Source organism: Typopeltis vanoorti, chromosome 21, assembly GCF_054136105.1.
Source record: "Typopeltis vanoorti isolate ZY-2024b chromosome 21, IOZ_Tvanoo_1.0, whole genome shotgun sequence".
NCBI classification, from domain to species: Eukaryota; Metazoa; Arthropoda; class Arachnida; order Uropygi; family Thelyphonidae; genus Typopeltis; species Typopeltis vanoorti.
The window spans coordinates 15051272-15067071 of record NC_143569.1 but is presented as its reverse complement, the minus strand read 5'-3'; the positions used below and the strand labels follow the sequence as shown (position 1 = coordinate 15067071).

Sequence of the window (15800 nt, the reverse complement as noted above, 5' to 3'; positions counted from 1 at the left end):
AAAGCCACCAGCAATATATGTGTTATTAACAGGTGTTTTAAATAACATATTCATAGATTTTTGCTTTCTTTTTAATTTTTTTTTCTTATTCTGAGGCAGCTTTTTTTGCTCTTAAGCATCTGTTTACCAAATATCTGAAATGTTTGTAAACATTGTTCACCTATTTTCAGTCCCTATCTTTCAAATACTGGTAATCTTCCTAGATCACCACCATTAAAAGTTATCAGTGCATCATATATTGTTATTTCTTTTCTTATTTTAGGCATATATATATATATATATATATATATATATTTATGTTTTTAAATGTTATATTAAAACTTAATTTTTATAATAAATCTTAGACAAAGCTTTGAAAACACATTTAAACACGCGAGTTAGTGGCAGCCATATTGGTTCCTGTTTTGTAATCTTTGCTCCGATTGACTTATTTCACAGTAGCTTACAATATAGCAATGGCAGCAAGAACCAATAAAATTTCTTCTCACAGTCGATTTTACTCATGAAACTGATGTTATAGAGCTTTTATATCTGCATAATTTACTTTTAAAATTTTTTAATTCTGACAATTACAATCAAAGTTATAATAATTTAAAGTTTTTGCATGTTTAATGAGCATTTAAATGATAAATATGATAAGATAACTCAAAATGTAGGAAGTTTTTGAGTACGAAAATTACAGAATATATTCTTTAGTATATAAACTTTATAAAAACAAAAAAATTGCATCTAAAAATATATTTTGCCAGGTATGTTTACATTCAGCAGTATGTAGTTTTTGTATATCCTGTGTTTAATATATTTGTAAAAATAGTTTTATTTCTTGTAAGTCAATAAAAGTTGAACATAAGATATTAAAGTTCTGGTTGAGCTGAAATTCTGTAAGTAATTTATTTCAATATTGGAATACTCTGAGATGAAAGTCTCAGTCATTTTATTAAACTTACTTACACTGATTGTATGCATAAATATTATACTGATGAAGTATTTTATTTAATTTTTTTTTTTTTTTCTTTTAGGTATCTGTGTACTTTGTTGATTTTGGAGATTATGCACTGATGAGTCTCAATAAAATCCAACCTCTTTGGCAAAACTTTCGATCTTTACCTTTTCAAGCAATTCGAGCATCACTAGCAGGTAAACCATAATCATGCAATTTCATTGATAGATAATAATTAACTCTGTGCTCATCATTTATTGAACCATTTCAGTAAGTATATGGGTGGTCTGAAAAGTTCTTTTGAATGTTCATGGCTACTTCTGTAGCCATGAACATTAAATTGTTTATAAGATTTTCAGAGTCCAGAAAAAGCAAAGTGTTTGTAACTACTGGTGTCAAAAAACAACTGAAAATGTTAGTAGATTTAGGAGAAATTAATGAAGCTACATTTTTTGAGGTAGTTGTGAATTTCTATGAAACCAGTTTAGAATATGGCAACAAGTAGAAGTGCAGTTTAGGAAACACTGAGAAGTTCAAGTGGGTGCTACTAAGGAAGACACCTGAATGGAAAGAAATACAGGACAGCCTGAACAAGGAACTCATCACATGCACAGAAACAGAAGAAACTCATGTATTCGAACAATGGATCATCGTAAAATCTATAATTGTGAGACATTTGGATATATGGAATAAAGAAAACATACCTGTATCTGATGAGTATAGATTTTTTCTGAAATGAGTGAAAAAGATTTGTGATATTGTAGAGTTTGTCTTCCACGAAGTACAGCACCTGTGAGAGAATATTTTTTGTTACAAACAGTATGTGGTCAAAGGTGAAATCTAAATTAAGTGTTGAGACAATGAGGGCTATGTTAGTTAGTTTTAAAAGAGGTAAACCGTGAGTAGACATATCGGTACACAATAAATAACGGAAAAAACTCACGTAGAAAGATTATTTATTAGTATAATTTTCGCCTGTGTGTCACAGGCATCTTCAGTACATTAAGCTCAAAATTAAACACTAACTGACAATTCCAAAAAGTGCCACCTAAGTAGCTGGTGTAAGATGACTAAAAAGGTCAGTAACTTTCCTAAAAAAAAAAAAAATTAATACAATAAAAAGTTAAGAAAAATTAGCTGATTTGTAAAGTACTATCTCCCATAAAGGGATAGACGTAAGCTGTCGGATCTGTTTAAGTTAGGAGAATGAAGTAGAGTTTCACATGTTTCTTTATAAAGGCGTTCCATGAGAAACTGACTCTTGTGAAGAACTCTTGTCTTTCTCCAATGAACTCTGTGTCTAGTGAAGATGGCATGTTCAGAAAGTCCAGACTTTTCAGGTTTAAAGTATTCAATATAAGATGGGTGTTCTTCTAGCCGAAAAGAGGCAGATCTCCCCGTTTGTCCGAAATAAGATAATCCACAAGAGCACGGAATCTGGTAGACACCTGGATGATTAAGATGTGGAAGCTTGTCCTTAGGAGAAGTGAGAAAGGTGGAGATTTTTCTAAACGGTTGAAAGGCAACAAAAATATTCAGTGGTTTTAAAACTTTTGCTATACGTTCACTGATGCCTTCTACATAAGGGATAGTAATGCGCGTTATTTCCTCTGTGTTTGAAGAGGAAGACATTAAAACTACTCAAAGTTCTTTTAATGAAGCAATTCTTATAACCATTAGATAGAAAGGAAGAAGTTATGTATTGTAGTTCTTTCTATAAAAGATCGTCTGTAGAACAAAAGGAGTGGGCCCGATGAACCAGTGTTTTAATAGTTCCTGCCTTTTGACTGGGATGGTGATGAGATTCCGCATGGATATAATGGCCTGTATGAGTCCTCTTTCTATAAACTGAGAAATGTAGGTTACCATCTGGTTGGCAAAGAATTAGAAGATCTAAAAAGGCTAACTGCTTATTTGATTCTACTTCTAGGGTAAACTTGATCCTAGGATGAAATGCATTTAACTTAGTGAGAAATTGTTGAAGTTCATCAGAAGAGCCATTCCATACAGCAAAAATGTCATCGACATATCTGAACCAATGCGTAGGTCTGAGAGAAATATTGTCAAAGATACGTTGTTCAAAATGTTCCATAAAGAAATTGGAGATAGCAGGAGAAAGAGGATTACCCATTGCTGTTCCTTCAATTTGTTGATACAACTTATTTTTAAAGGAAAAATAACCAGAATTTATTACAAAATCAAATACGTTTACAATGTCTTAATAACCTTCTTCCTTTCTATCTAATGGTTATAAGAATTGCTTCATTAAAAGAACTTTGAGTAGTTTTAATATGTCTTCCTCTTCAAACACAGAGGAAATAACGTGCATTACTATCCCTTATGTACAAGGCATCAGTGAACGTATAGCAAAAGTTTTAAAACCACTGAATATTTTTGTTGCCTTTCGACCGTTTAGAAAATCTCCACCTTTCTCACTTCTCCTAAGGACAAGCTTCCACATCTTAATCATCCAAGTGTCTACCAGATTCCGTGCTCTTGTGGATTATCTTATTTCGGACAAACAGGAAGATCTGCCTCTATTCGGCTAGAAGAACACCAATCTTATATTGAATACTTTAAACCTGAAAAGTCTGGACTTTCTGAACATGCCATCTTCACTAGACACAGAGTTCATTGGAGAAAGACAAGAGTTCTTCACAAGAGTCAGTTTCTCATGGAACGCCTTTATAAAGAAACATGTGAAACTCTACTTCATTCTCCTAACTTAAACAGATCCGACGGCTTACGTCTATCCCCTTTATGGGAGATAGTACTTTACAAATCAGCTAATCTTTCCTAACTTTTTATTGTATTAATTTTTTTTTTTTTTAGGAAAGTTACTGACCTTTTTAGTTATCTTACACCAGCTACTTAGGTGGCACTTTTTGGAATTGTCAGTTAGTGTTTAATTTTGAGCTTAATGTACTGAAGATGCCTGTGACACACAGGCGAAAATTATACTAATAAATAATCTTTCTACGCGAGTTTTTTCCGTTATTTATTGTGTACCGGCTATGTTAGTTGTAAGACAAAATTGTGTCATGAAGTGTGAGAAGTTTTATGATATATGATAAGGTGTTGAAAGACCGAAATTTGCTGTGTAAGATCACTTCATTGGAGAAATATTCATGGTATGATTGTGGTTAAATACAGGTGTCCTTTTCTATGTCTACCTAAATTTTTGTATGGGTTCTGTCACTAAAGAATAATAATGGTAAGCTCAATATGTTTATGTAATAAAACTGTTGTTTATCGTCTTACTTTTTCATGAATACAGAATATTACATAACTTCCATCCCAATGTCCCATTTTTGTCTGAAGGAAATATGGTCAGACTGTTTAAGCCCTATCTAACTTTTGGAGACTTGAGTGGGCAGTTCAGTTTTTACTGGTAACCAATCAGAGATAGCTGGCCCAAAGCTATCACTAATCAATCGGCACACAGTGAAGAAGATGGCTAATAAATGCTGCCATCTCGTTGTCCCTAACCCTAATACAACATTTTTAATGTCTAAAAATACTGTGGGTTCGACGGCAGATTTTCTTGAATTTACAGGATGAAAAACCTGAGTTTCCAGGAGAAAAAATCCACTTGCCCATGCCCAGAGATTGACTAACTCAGGAACCCATTGAAAAAAGGCTTAGAAAATGTTCCTCCAGTCAGTGACTAGAATCAAACTTATAAGTCTTTCTTCGTGCGGTCAAGCGTAGAGTGCAAACGCCACTTCTACTGAGCTACACACTCCTTGCTTGTCGACATTGATAAATAAAATTTATGAACCAAAATTTTCTTCAGCATGTACCAAATCAGAAGCAAGAATTACCAACATTTTACCACCATACATATTGGGAAAAGCAGTAGAGGATTTGAATAAATAAAAAAAGCATTATTGTCAGTTCAGATGCATCAAACAAACAAGACATCAAACTTTTTCCAATCATTGGTACTTTTTTGCCAAATTGTGATGTTCAAATCAAAATTAATGTGCAGATTTTGGGGTTTGCAAAAAACTTGGTGAAAATAATGTGTTTATGTAATAAAACTTTTTTTTCATCATACTTTTTCATGAATTACATAACCCCATCCCATTTTTGTCTCAAGCAAATATGGTCAGCCTATGTATAACCCTTCCATGGAAGCCAAGACTATGGAGTTCGATGCATAATTTCTGGAACATCTAAAGCTCTGGTGGTCCAAACCACCACAGCTTTAGATGTTCTTGAACTCCTAGTTGAGAGAATTCACTACATGCAGTGAGAGGAGTGTAACCTTTTTCAGTAAAATCCTAATCCTTTCTGTTAGTTAGTCTCTGTTAGTCTGTGACCTACTTGACTATTTCTTTTCCCCATTACGTTGCATCTTTTAACAACATTAACTATAGCTAGTCTCTTCTAATGCAGCATGCATATGAACTGATAGATAAGTACTATGGCAGCCTGTTAACTGACTTCCAACACGATAATACCATGCTTGAACTCAGCTCTAAACGAGATTCTATTTCCAATATTATATAAATTAATATTAATTTAGCATGTATTTCCTTGCTTTTATACCCTACTCTGCTATATGATTTATTAGTAAGAGTGAAGTATTCAAGAAAAATGCTGGTGTGTATATAATTTTTCCCGTACAGGTATCCCTTCATTAACGCAAATAATTAATCCCTCGATGTTACCGCGTATATCAAAATTGCGTTAATCAAATATAATAATCAATGGTAAAAATTACAATTCGTCCATGATCATTACTATATTAATAATTCGTTTTATATGGTACTCTTTTAGGAAAGATAAAAAATGAATGCAAAGTAAATCTTTAATAAATGTTTGTACCTACATTAGTTACTGCAATTTTTTATCAAAAAAGTTATCGAGTTTTTTGAACAGTTTGTTTTTTTTTTATCAGCATAAATTCTACGATAACAAGCAAAATGACTCTCTAGACCTTGGCAAACAAGCATTCTTTGATTAACATCTGGATCCATATCCATTACTTGCTGCTTACATGATTCTAAACTGCAAAATATTCCAACCAGTTCTTTGATTGTTATCTCCTTTGGAACCTCAAATTTTTCAAGCAGATAGAGGATTTGAATAATTCACAGCTTAGCAGCCTTTGTTAGCTGTGAATTTTGAATTTCCTTCTTTTTAGTCTTGAAAACGGCTTAGAGCTTTGGCCATGATATTATAGGCACTAATTGGAATTCTCTTTTGATTCCAACCAAATTGCAGATGTACTTCACCTTGCTTGCAATCTTACTTTCACCACGTTTAAATCTTTTAATTATATCAAATTTTGTTTCTAAGCTAACTTTCGTCCTCTTTTTTTTTTTTTCACTTAATGACCCAGTTGTAGGATTGCTCTTATTCTTCGACATGATTAATGGGCTGTAAAATTTACAAAGAACATTTGTAAATATAGCAGAACAACTGGAGCTTATAATACACCCACTCTTAATGCTTAATGGATGGAATGACATCATCATGCTCATGACTTTCTTTCTCTCAGCTTGCATGTTTTTGCATGGTAAATTTAAAGAAAGATTCTTTAATTAAAACTCTTGCTGCGTATATAAAGGGATTGTCACAATTAATTTTGTTGTATTAATCAAATTCCACGATAAGCAAGGGATACCTGTATAGTGTTTCCAGTATGGCATGTATCTGAAGAGGATCTCTATTCCACATTATTTTAATGTATAAACCATTGTTTCAGACATAATGATTTAGTGAATGTGAAGTTCACTTCAGCTTTCCTTCTTCCTAATATCAGAATAGCTTTAGTTTATGTCAATTTTTTTGTTATAGGGATAAAGCCTGCATATGGAGATTGGACGCCAATTGAATGTCTCAGGTTTAAAGAGTTAGTCTTAGAAAAACAATTTGTCTCTTTCATTAAAGAAAAACGACCAGGACCATTAGCTGAGTTAGGGTGTCAAGAATTAGTGCTATCACTTATCGATACAACAACACCAGGAAAAGATATTTTTATTGATCGTCTGCTTGTGGATCATGGAATGGCAGTATATGATCCTAGTTACTGACTTTCTATTAAGATAATTTTAATAGTTTTTTAATTTAAATAGTCCCAATATACAGAAATTGTTTTCTCACCAAATTGGGATATGAAATATACATAGGTTATTTTTATTCACTGTAAATATTTTGACAAAAATAATAAAAATAAGATCACATTTTCATGCGAAATATTTTTCTCCACAAAAAAGAATGAAAAAAACTTCAGTATATTAAATGTTTTATTTCTTGTGCTAGTTTTTCCATTTTAATTCACCAGTCAATTATCATTATAGCAAGCTTCCTCACTATAAAAACACTACTTGAATAGCATCATCCTAAAGAAAATTCCCTTTAGAAAACCTTCTGCTATAATGACTTTCCTTCAGTCCCTCGAGTTCACTACTATGAGAGTGGACCATGTTCTTGCAAAACTTTCTAGAATAATTTAAAATTCTGAGTTTGCTACTTGAACAGGTGTTTGTTGGTAGTGTTTTGTTTTCTGTTGACCTCTTACAGAGGGATAAGATTCATTGGTATGTTATTTGGAAATACTTGGCATTACTCTAAGTATTATGAAGTACATCAAGAGATCATTTAGTGGAAATGGAAGTTTGCATTAGTTACATAAACATCAAGGTATCGTGTTGCTTTAATTTCACTGAGAAGGCTGTTATGTTACAATGTGGCCTGTGTTTGACTAATGATCTTCCATTTCAATATTCATACATCATGATATATAGCTTTGAAAGCAGAGTGTTTCTTTAACAGCCTGTAAATTTGCCCCCTCTTGAAGTTCATTCTTTAGAATGTGATAATCAAATTGCAACAGAAAATTTTCAGATTATGTTTTGAGTTATTAAACTGAAATTTTTATTGTTACTGAGATGTTAAAATAAAAGTGTAATAATTTATTTGCTGTGTATTCAGGGTGTTGAATATATTTTCCACATTTCTCTCCCCTTGATAAATGATATCACCATTGCTCTAAACATTCCATTTGTGTTGCCTGTTTACATTAGTTCTCCCATTTGATTTAATGTTGGTTAAGAATGCGACAACTGTTCCTTACATTTTTCTTAAATCAAGTTAACTATCCTAAGCCCATGTATATTAATGAATGTGACCTTCAAGAAAATGTTACTCGCACTTGGGACATGAATGTTTATAAGTGGCCCTGCAAGGAATTTCAGTGAATGAGTTTCAGCCTCATAATGCTAAACTTTTTTCTATATGATTAGCTAACTTAAAGTGCTTTATTTCTGAAAATTAATTTGCAAAGAAAAATTTCCAATCATTTTGTTCAAATATCAATTGTTATTCATAGATATTTTCATGCTCCTTGATACTTCTGAGCATGCACCACTTGTTGTTCCATTTTCAACTACTAGTTACTGACAGAAATAAACTTTTACTCATAACAGAGAAGATATTTCATTATAGTTTATCATTTATGACACACAAGTTGGTTTATTTGAATTCAAATATTAGACCTCATTATTTAATGTTTTCTTTCCAGTGAAAACTTTGTTTTGTTGGCCTTATTTTTGATGTGTAGTTAAAATGTTACTTTAAATTGATATTTCTATCATATTTGGCAGTGCCCAGCTATGTAGAAGATTTTTTAAATCTATCTTCGATGTATTTTTATTTTAAATTACAAAATGTCCTTCATGTGGGAAGGTGGGGGACATTCTCCATTTAAGACAGGTAACATAAAACTTTCTAATTCTGTTTTCAAAGTTTTGATCATTCCTTTTACTTATAATTGCAGTTATATTTCCTGGTCATAAATTTATAAATTTGCCACATTGTAAATAAAAAATAAAGAAAAAAAATATATAATTTCCGAAATATTGTTTGTATTGGTAAGAATATGTGAAAAAGAGGTGGTAATTGAATGTGATTTGTGGAGTGCTCGTTGTATCCTACACAACTACTTAATATATTACAGAACTTATGAATCTGAAATGAAACAGTGAAATTGATTTCACTTTAGAAATGTAAATATGAAATATAAAAACTGTAGAGTTCATGAAAATCTTACTTTCAGTGATATGTCATAATGTGTTTTTAAAAAAATAATTTGTATTCTGTGCTTGTTCTTAATGAGAATCCATGTTATTTTATTTTTTTGTGTAAGTTATAAAGATCAAAACTTCCTTTTTTCGTTTATTGGCAGTACTGAATAATATGGTTTCCTTTTGTCTTTGACATTTTATGACTTCCTGTAAATAAAAATTATAAGAAATTGAGTTTTTTTGTATGTCTACTTCTTATAATACAACTTACATAATTCAGTATATTTTAATTGTGGTACTATAACATTTCTGCCTGGCAATGTCCCATCTCAGTCTCTCATTCATATTATTGTTTAATGGAAATAAACATGCACTTCATATTTTTTTATTTGATTATCATGAAATTCCTGATATATACTCTTAAGGAGTGTACAGAATATTATGATAGTACACCCCCTTAAACGTATATGTCAGTAATGAAACTTTTTCATGTGTGAAAAATTTTTTCATTATTAACTTCCTATTAACAGTGTTCCTTGAAAGTAATCTATTATGTATCAATCTATTTCTGTCTTCTAAAACACTTTTAACTGTATATATCAGTCCACCTAGATCTTGGTTTTCCTGTCATCCTAGAAAAGAATACTTGTTTTGCTGACCTTCCCTCTCCCATACTGGCTTGAGATTAACTCTGCTAACAATGTCAAGTCTTTCCTAATATTCTCACTTTTAATCTGATATTGCCATTGATGCCATCTGTTCACTCTCCTAATCTTTCTCAGAACTCTTGCATCCATGGTCTCCAGGCTTTGATCAAGTGTTTTCCAGCTCTCGGATGCACAAGTTAAAATTGGTTTGAAAACTATAAATCAAAGATGCCAAGAACTAAATTCTCTCTTATTCCATATAAATTTATTCAGTTGACTTTCTACAATACCAGGCTTGCTAATTTTGTATCTATTTCCATATTTAATTTGCCATCTTCACTAAAAAATGTGCCTAAATAGTTGAAATGTGTTTTACTTGTTCTATAGGTTTCTTCATTCAGGATGCAGTTAATGTTTGATGTTTCTGCCTATTTTCATTTTCTTTGTCTTGTTATTGCTGATTTCCATACCAAATTTATTACTGCAGTTATTCAGTTTAGTCAGGGAATCCTGTAGACATGTGCTAAATTTATTTAGGAGTATAATATCAACTGCATAAAGCAGGGAGCTGAGATTAACAATTTCAATTTTGATATCTGGTTGCCACTTTCCTTCATTAGGTGATCCCTATAGATGATGAACAATAGCAGAGATAATGTGCACCCCTTAAGATGAACCTGTCTTCCTGTACTCCTTCAATTCTAACTGCCTACTTAGAACTCAAATATAGACTAAGTATTGCTTAATATAATGTCCCATTTACGCCATATACCCATATCATTTTGAACAGCTTTTCCACATCTCTGAAACTTGGATGTTTCAGACAGCCATGTTCAGGTTTGCTTAGGTTTGAGGAATGTTATAGCACATTCAGAAAGACTTCTGAATTTAAAGCTGCATCTGGATATTAGAGAAGATTTTTCTTCACTACATGCAAGGAATGTTTTTTGAATATAGCCACAGCCTTGTATTTTCCTAGCTTTTAAAAAACAAAATATATATATATATATATATATATATATATATATATATATATACAGGGTGTTCGGGATAAATTTGACATATTTATAATTAATTATATTTTCCCGTAAGTTACATGTATTAACACACACTTCTCTTCATTTAAAAGTTTGGACCCTTCTTCATTCATATACAAGATGTCAGAAAGGATGGATAGCTGGAACCCACCTGAATCATGGAAGAGAATAACTTGTATCATGATGATTCGTGCCCGCCATCAAAATAAGGATATTACGACTGCTGCCCAATGCTCCCTGAATACAGTAAAAACAATCAGGCATGAACTAGAGACTTGCAATGGTGACTACGAGGATGTAGCAAGAAGAAAGATCCCTAGCAGACGATCTGATTGCGTTCGTACAGCAGAATTCCTCGCAAATCTGCAGGAACAGGTGTTGAAGAACCCTGGCATTGGAATTCGGGCTTTGTTCGTGGAGTTGCTAACTGTAGTCAAGCCCTGGATAACAAGGGTAGCCAATGGTAGGCCGTATGTATGGCAGCAGGATTCGGCCCCTTGCCACACCTCTGGGAAAAGTCAAAAATGGTTGTCTGAAAATTTCTACGACTTCACCAGTCCAAATGTTTGGCCTCCAAACTCCCCAGACCTTAACCCCATGGATTATTTTGTATGGGGCGCAGTTGAAAAAGACACCAATCGCACTTCCAGTAATACAAAAGCCCAGTTAATGGATAAAATTAAAACAGTTTTTGCGGCCCTTCCCAGGGAGACTGTAGCATCAGCTTGTTCGAGGTTCCGAAGCAGAATTGAAGCTGTGATCGATGCTAATGGTGGTTATTTTGAGTAAATCTTGTTGATAGTATTGTAATTAACTCTGCCTGTAATGTTTTTTTGTCAATTCATTAAATTTAATAGATACAAAGAAGATTTTCTTTTTCCTTACGAAACTGTCAAATTTATCCCGAACACCCTGTATATATATGTGGCTGCCTGAAAGAGAGCGTAGCTTTGAAGATTACCTTAGATATGCCTATCGTTGGCTCTAGTGAGGAATGGTGGATTCTTGTTTGTCTGTGAACCTTTGACCAAGGCAGAATATCAATGTGATAATTAAATAAATTATATATTATTCCATGGTGTGTCTTTATTTCCATTAAGAAACAACATAAAAATCGTCTGAGTATCCCCACTAAATTTAATCATGACATTCTCCACTTTTATGTCGTTGTCAAATTTCACCTGTAAACATGCTTTAAGTTAGTAACCTAACAGGAACCTTTTATCATTACCATGGTAAAAATCTCTGCAGTGATAATGTGATTTGGATCTAGTCTAGATGATAAAGCCAGGAGTATCACCATCATAGCTATAAAAACAATGAACAAGACAGAACAGAATCTGATAGCACATTAGAGCTGGATTGTTTGCTCCTGCAAACTTGGGCTATTATTCTTCCTAGCAATTGATTTCATTAACTGTTTTCTTTTCTCAGACAACTACATGGTCGTCTTCAGTGCTCTATTTGCAATATATATATATATATGTATAAAATAAGCTCCATTTTAAAGCCCCCCCCCATAATTTATTAGAATCCTTAACTGTAGTTCTCTTTCACAAGATGTCCATGTGGCCTGTTCCATATGTGCAAAATACTTAAGAGAAAATAGCAGCTAAACTTCTATACCCCAAAAGTTTGCTGATCACCTTTTACCCACCATTTGAGTTAACTCCCCTCCTCCCAAAAAAAAAAGAAAGAAACGATGTTTTGTAATATACGAGACTTTACTATTGTCCTTGCTTAATGTGACATCAAATAAAGTAATATTGTTTCCTGTTGGAATCAGACCAATAGATTAAATTCATTCCTGTCTCGCATTACACTGAATTTTAGAAGTAATATTGATAAACATTAAAATTATTGCAAGTTTATAAATAATTACTTCGTTTAATTATCATATTAAAATCTGATGTTTCAGAACATGTAACATCTCACGTACTAGATGAGCATTGTTTTTGCATTTTACTTGAAGTATTTTCTGCCGCTTTGCATATTACCAGTTTAAAAATGTGTCATATTAGATGGTCACATCACTGTTGAAAGGATTTGTGAATGTGCTGTTTAAGTGTTAGTTACAGTTTTGCCACAGCAACATAAATGCTGCCATTCAGGAATGTTGGTGACAATTTCTAGAATAAAGCACCCAAGTTGGAGTGTGTATTTAGTTCACTGACAAAAAAAAAAAAAAAAAGATTCTAAAGTGGCTTTCTCTAAGGCAAGAAAGCAACTTCACTGTTAGCAAGATCTTGTGGTACTAATCATAGTTGACTTTAAATTTTGTATGTAAACAACCGTCTGTATAGACACACTCTTGAAAAATATTTTAATTTCTCTGTTGTATCAGTTAAACTGATTCTGCATGGTTTTTTGTTGATCAATTTGAGTCCTATATCCTGTACTGATTTTTCTAGTTCCAAATCCGTTTCTTCTGCTTTCTACTTGGTTGTTGAAATGATGTTAATATCATCTTCATATTCCACATTCTAGATTGATTTGTTTATTAGTTTCTTTAGTATCTATTAGCGACAATCTGGTAGTATTATTCCAATGCTAAGTTAACAATTACTCTGTATTAATTGGAAAGGGGTCTGTTAAATCATTTTATATTTTAATCCCTGCTTCCGAATTTTCCATTGTTAACCTTGTAAGCCTTACTAACATCTGCTATTCTAAAGCGTATCATAATCTCATATAATTTACCTCTGCTAATACTATCATATGCTTGTTGAAAATCAGCAAAAATCTGATAAATATCTATATCAAATTCCCAGTTTTCTAATCTAATCAATTGTGATTTGCCTTTGCCCCGAAACATCCTTAGTAGACACCAGTTATCTTCTCCATAAATGGGGTTACTGCTCTTCAAAATAGAAGTAAATATTTTGTATGCTGTATATATCAATTGGTAGAGCTTCTGCTACTAATGGCACACGGGAAAAAAAAGGTAAGCAAGTTGGAAGAGGACAATCGTTCGATGCTGTTGGCACACTCTCCCTCGAAGAGTCTTTGGACTCCCTGGAGGTGTTACATTCTAATAATATAAAACAGAGAAATACCTCTATAATTTCCACTAAGCGTTTTATCATTCTTCTTGCACATCGGGCAGATTGAGGCCCTTTGTCCATTCTTTTTGGCATTTTCTGTTTCTTCCATTTGATTAAAATCAACTTATATATTGTCTTCTAGTTTCTTTCCTGCATTTTAGTAACTCGGCAGGGGTTTTGTCTATTCCTGTAGATTTGTTATTGCTGAGAGAGTGAACAACAGAGGAATTAGTCTACTAAACGACAGAGTAGAGAAAGACTATTAGAAGACCAAATGGATTATGTGAAATGGCCGCTTTTGTAGAGAGAGAGACTCAATGCCTATTAACTGAAAAGAGAAACATATTGCCTGTGATAAAAATTAACAGTTAAAAATAGTAGCTGCTTTAAACATATTAAACCAACCCTTGCAGCCATTTCAAGAAATTAAAATAGTCAACTTAGAACAAGTATCAGATAAGAAAGTTAATGCCATAGCCACATTTGATGGTCTTAAGTCTATCCATGGAAGGCCAATATAATGTGTAGCATACGTTTAATTCATGGGAGATTTTATGCTAAGGACTTGTGTAGGGAAGATGGCACTTTTCCGAACCCATAATTCTGTTATTCTGCTCGTTAAACGCTAATTTTCTCTTTACTGTTTTTATTAAATCATACTGTGTAATCGCAACAAGCCTTTGTGTGCGTGTGTATTCCGTGAAGATATATCAAAAGAAACCTCTATTATTACGATACATTGTTTTTTACTCGATGAGACGGTTACTTTTATTCTGCAGTTAGCACTGCCACCTGTTGGTCCTAGACAGAAATCCACCTGCTCTCTCTCCACGTGATTGGTCGATGGACGCCCGACAGACGTAAACATTCCTCCGAGCAGTGAGCGGTTGTTTTATACTAAGCAAGGTACTTGGGTGAGTGAGAGCGTGCTTCTGAGATCGCTGCTAGTTGCTGCCCTTGGCAGGGTTACAATGACGTCGGAGTAAATCTTTTTTATTAAGAAAAAAAAATTGCCCGTGGGGCGCAGCCGTTTATTTAATGGTTGCCGTGTGATTCGATCTGTGCACAAGTTCAAGTTTGCATCTGGATCCGGATTCCCGCATCTCCTCCGTTTCAACGTTGGGTATGGCGGAGGAAGTTTGCTCAGAGCGACAGCTCCCACACATTCAGAGAGACACATTGCTAAAGGTAAGAAACATTTTATTTGTTCGCGGATTCATAATTTAAAGGGCGAAGCAGTACAAGCCAGATCGGGTTGTCATGGTGTGTAATTTTCAGCATTTTGCACATTGAATTTGGTGAAAGGTGCTTGTCAAATATATCATTTCTACTTGGAACAAAAACTTGCAACTTTTTACTAAAATTGTAATCATTTTAATGAATTATACAATCATTTAATAGTCGAGTGCGCCTTTTGCGAGAATGCAATAACATTTACGTCTGCATTGACGTATATTCGTTTCCATAAATAAAAAGTGGAAAAAATGCCAGATAAAGTGCATTTATATTGCATATTTTTATTGTCCCTGTAAACCATGCTTTACTGTGGAATACTGAGTTCTGCGGGGAAGTCTACCCACATGCCGCAAGTACATAAAAGTGGTTACCTGGCCTTGCTGCAGCTGATGCTTAAAGGTTATTGCCACGTCTGCTGACTTGTCCGTGTATGTATATCGATCTTCTACGAAGCTGGAGGCCGGCTCTTTTTGTGCGATTCGCAATCCGTTTTCAGCTCCCCGGGAAACGTACTGAGGTTTCAATGACTACGTACTGTATGAATTTGAACAAATTAAAAGGACCATTCGTTTATTTTGCAGTGAAGCGATGAATTATGGTGGTTGCCAAAAGGAAATAATTGGCCAGCCGATTACTTTAGAAAAAACTCCTGGGTAGAAACAAATATGGGAGGGGGTGGGGGGGGTTACAGAGAAACTTGCATAAAGTGCATTTATATTGTATATAAAGAAGTCCCCCACACTAACCATTTGGACAAACTAGAGAAGTGCAGTTATTTTATATAAAATTGCAAGCAACAAAGTGATGACAAGCAAAATAAGTACTGGTGAGCTAAGTAGCAATTTACTGATATTGTCAGT

At 33.5% G+C, this 15800-nt stretch overlaps 1 protein-coding gene across 4 annotated transcripts in view; it reads left to right on the top strand.

Annotated features, from left to right (window-relative positions):
• The window catches only part of LOC150094641 (tudor domain-containing protein 7-like), a 624604-nt gene extending 615394 nt beyond the window's left edge, over positions 1–9210 (top strand). For all 4 annotated transcript variants that reach the window (XM_090410991.1, XM_090410989.1, XM_090410990.1 and 1 more), the window contains exons 25-26: positions 1020–1137; positions 6749–9210. In XM_090410991.1, the coding sequence (XP_090267117.1) occupies positions 1020–1137; positions 6749–6984 (354 nt within the window). In that variant the 3' untranslated portion in view covers positions 6985–9210. The remainder of the gene's footprint in view (positions 1–1019; positions 1138–6748) is intronic.
• The last annotated feature ends 6590 nt before the right edge of the window (positions 9211–15800 follow it).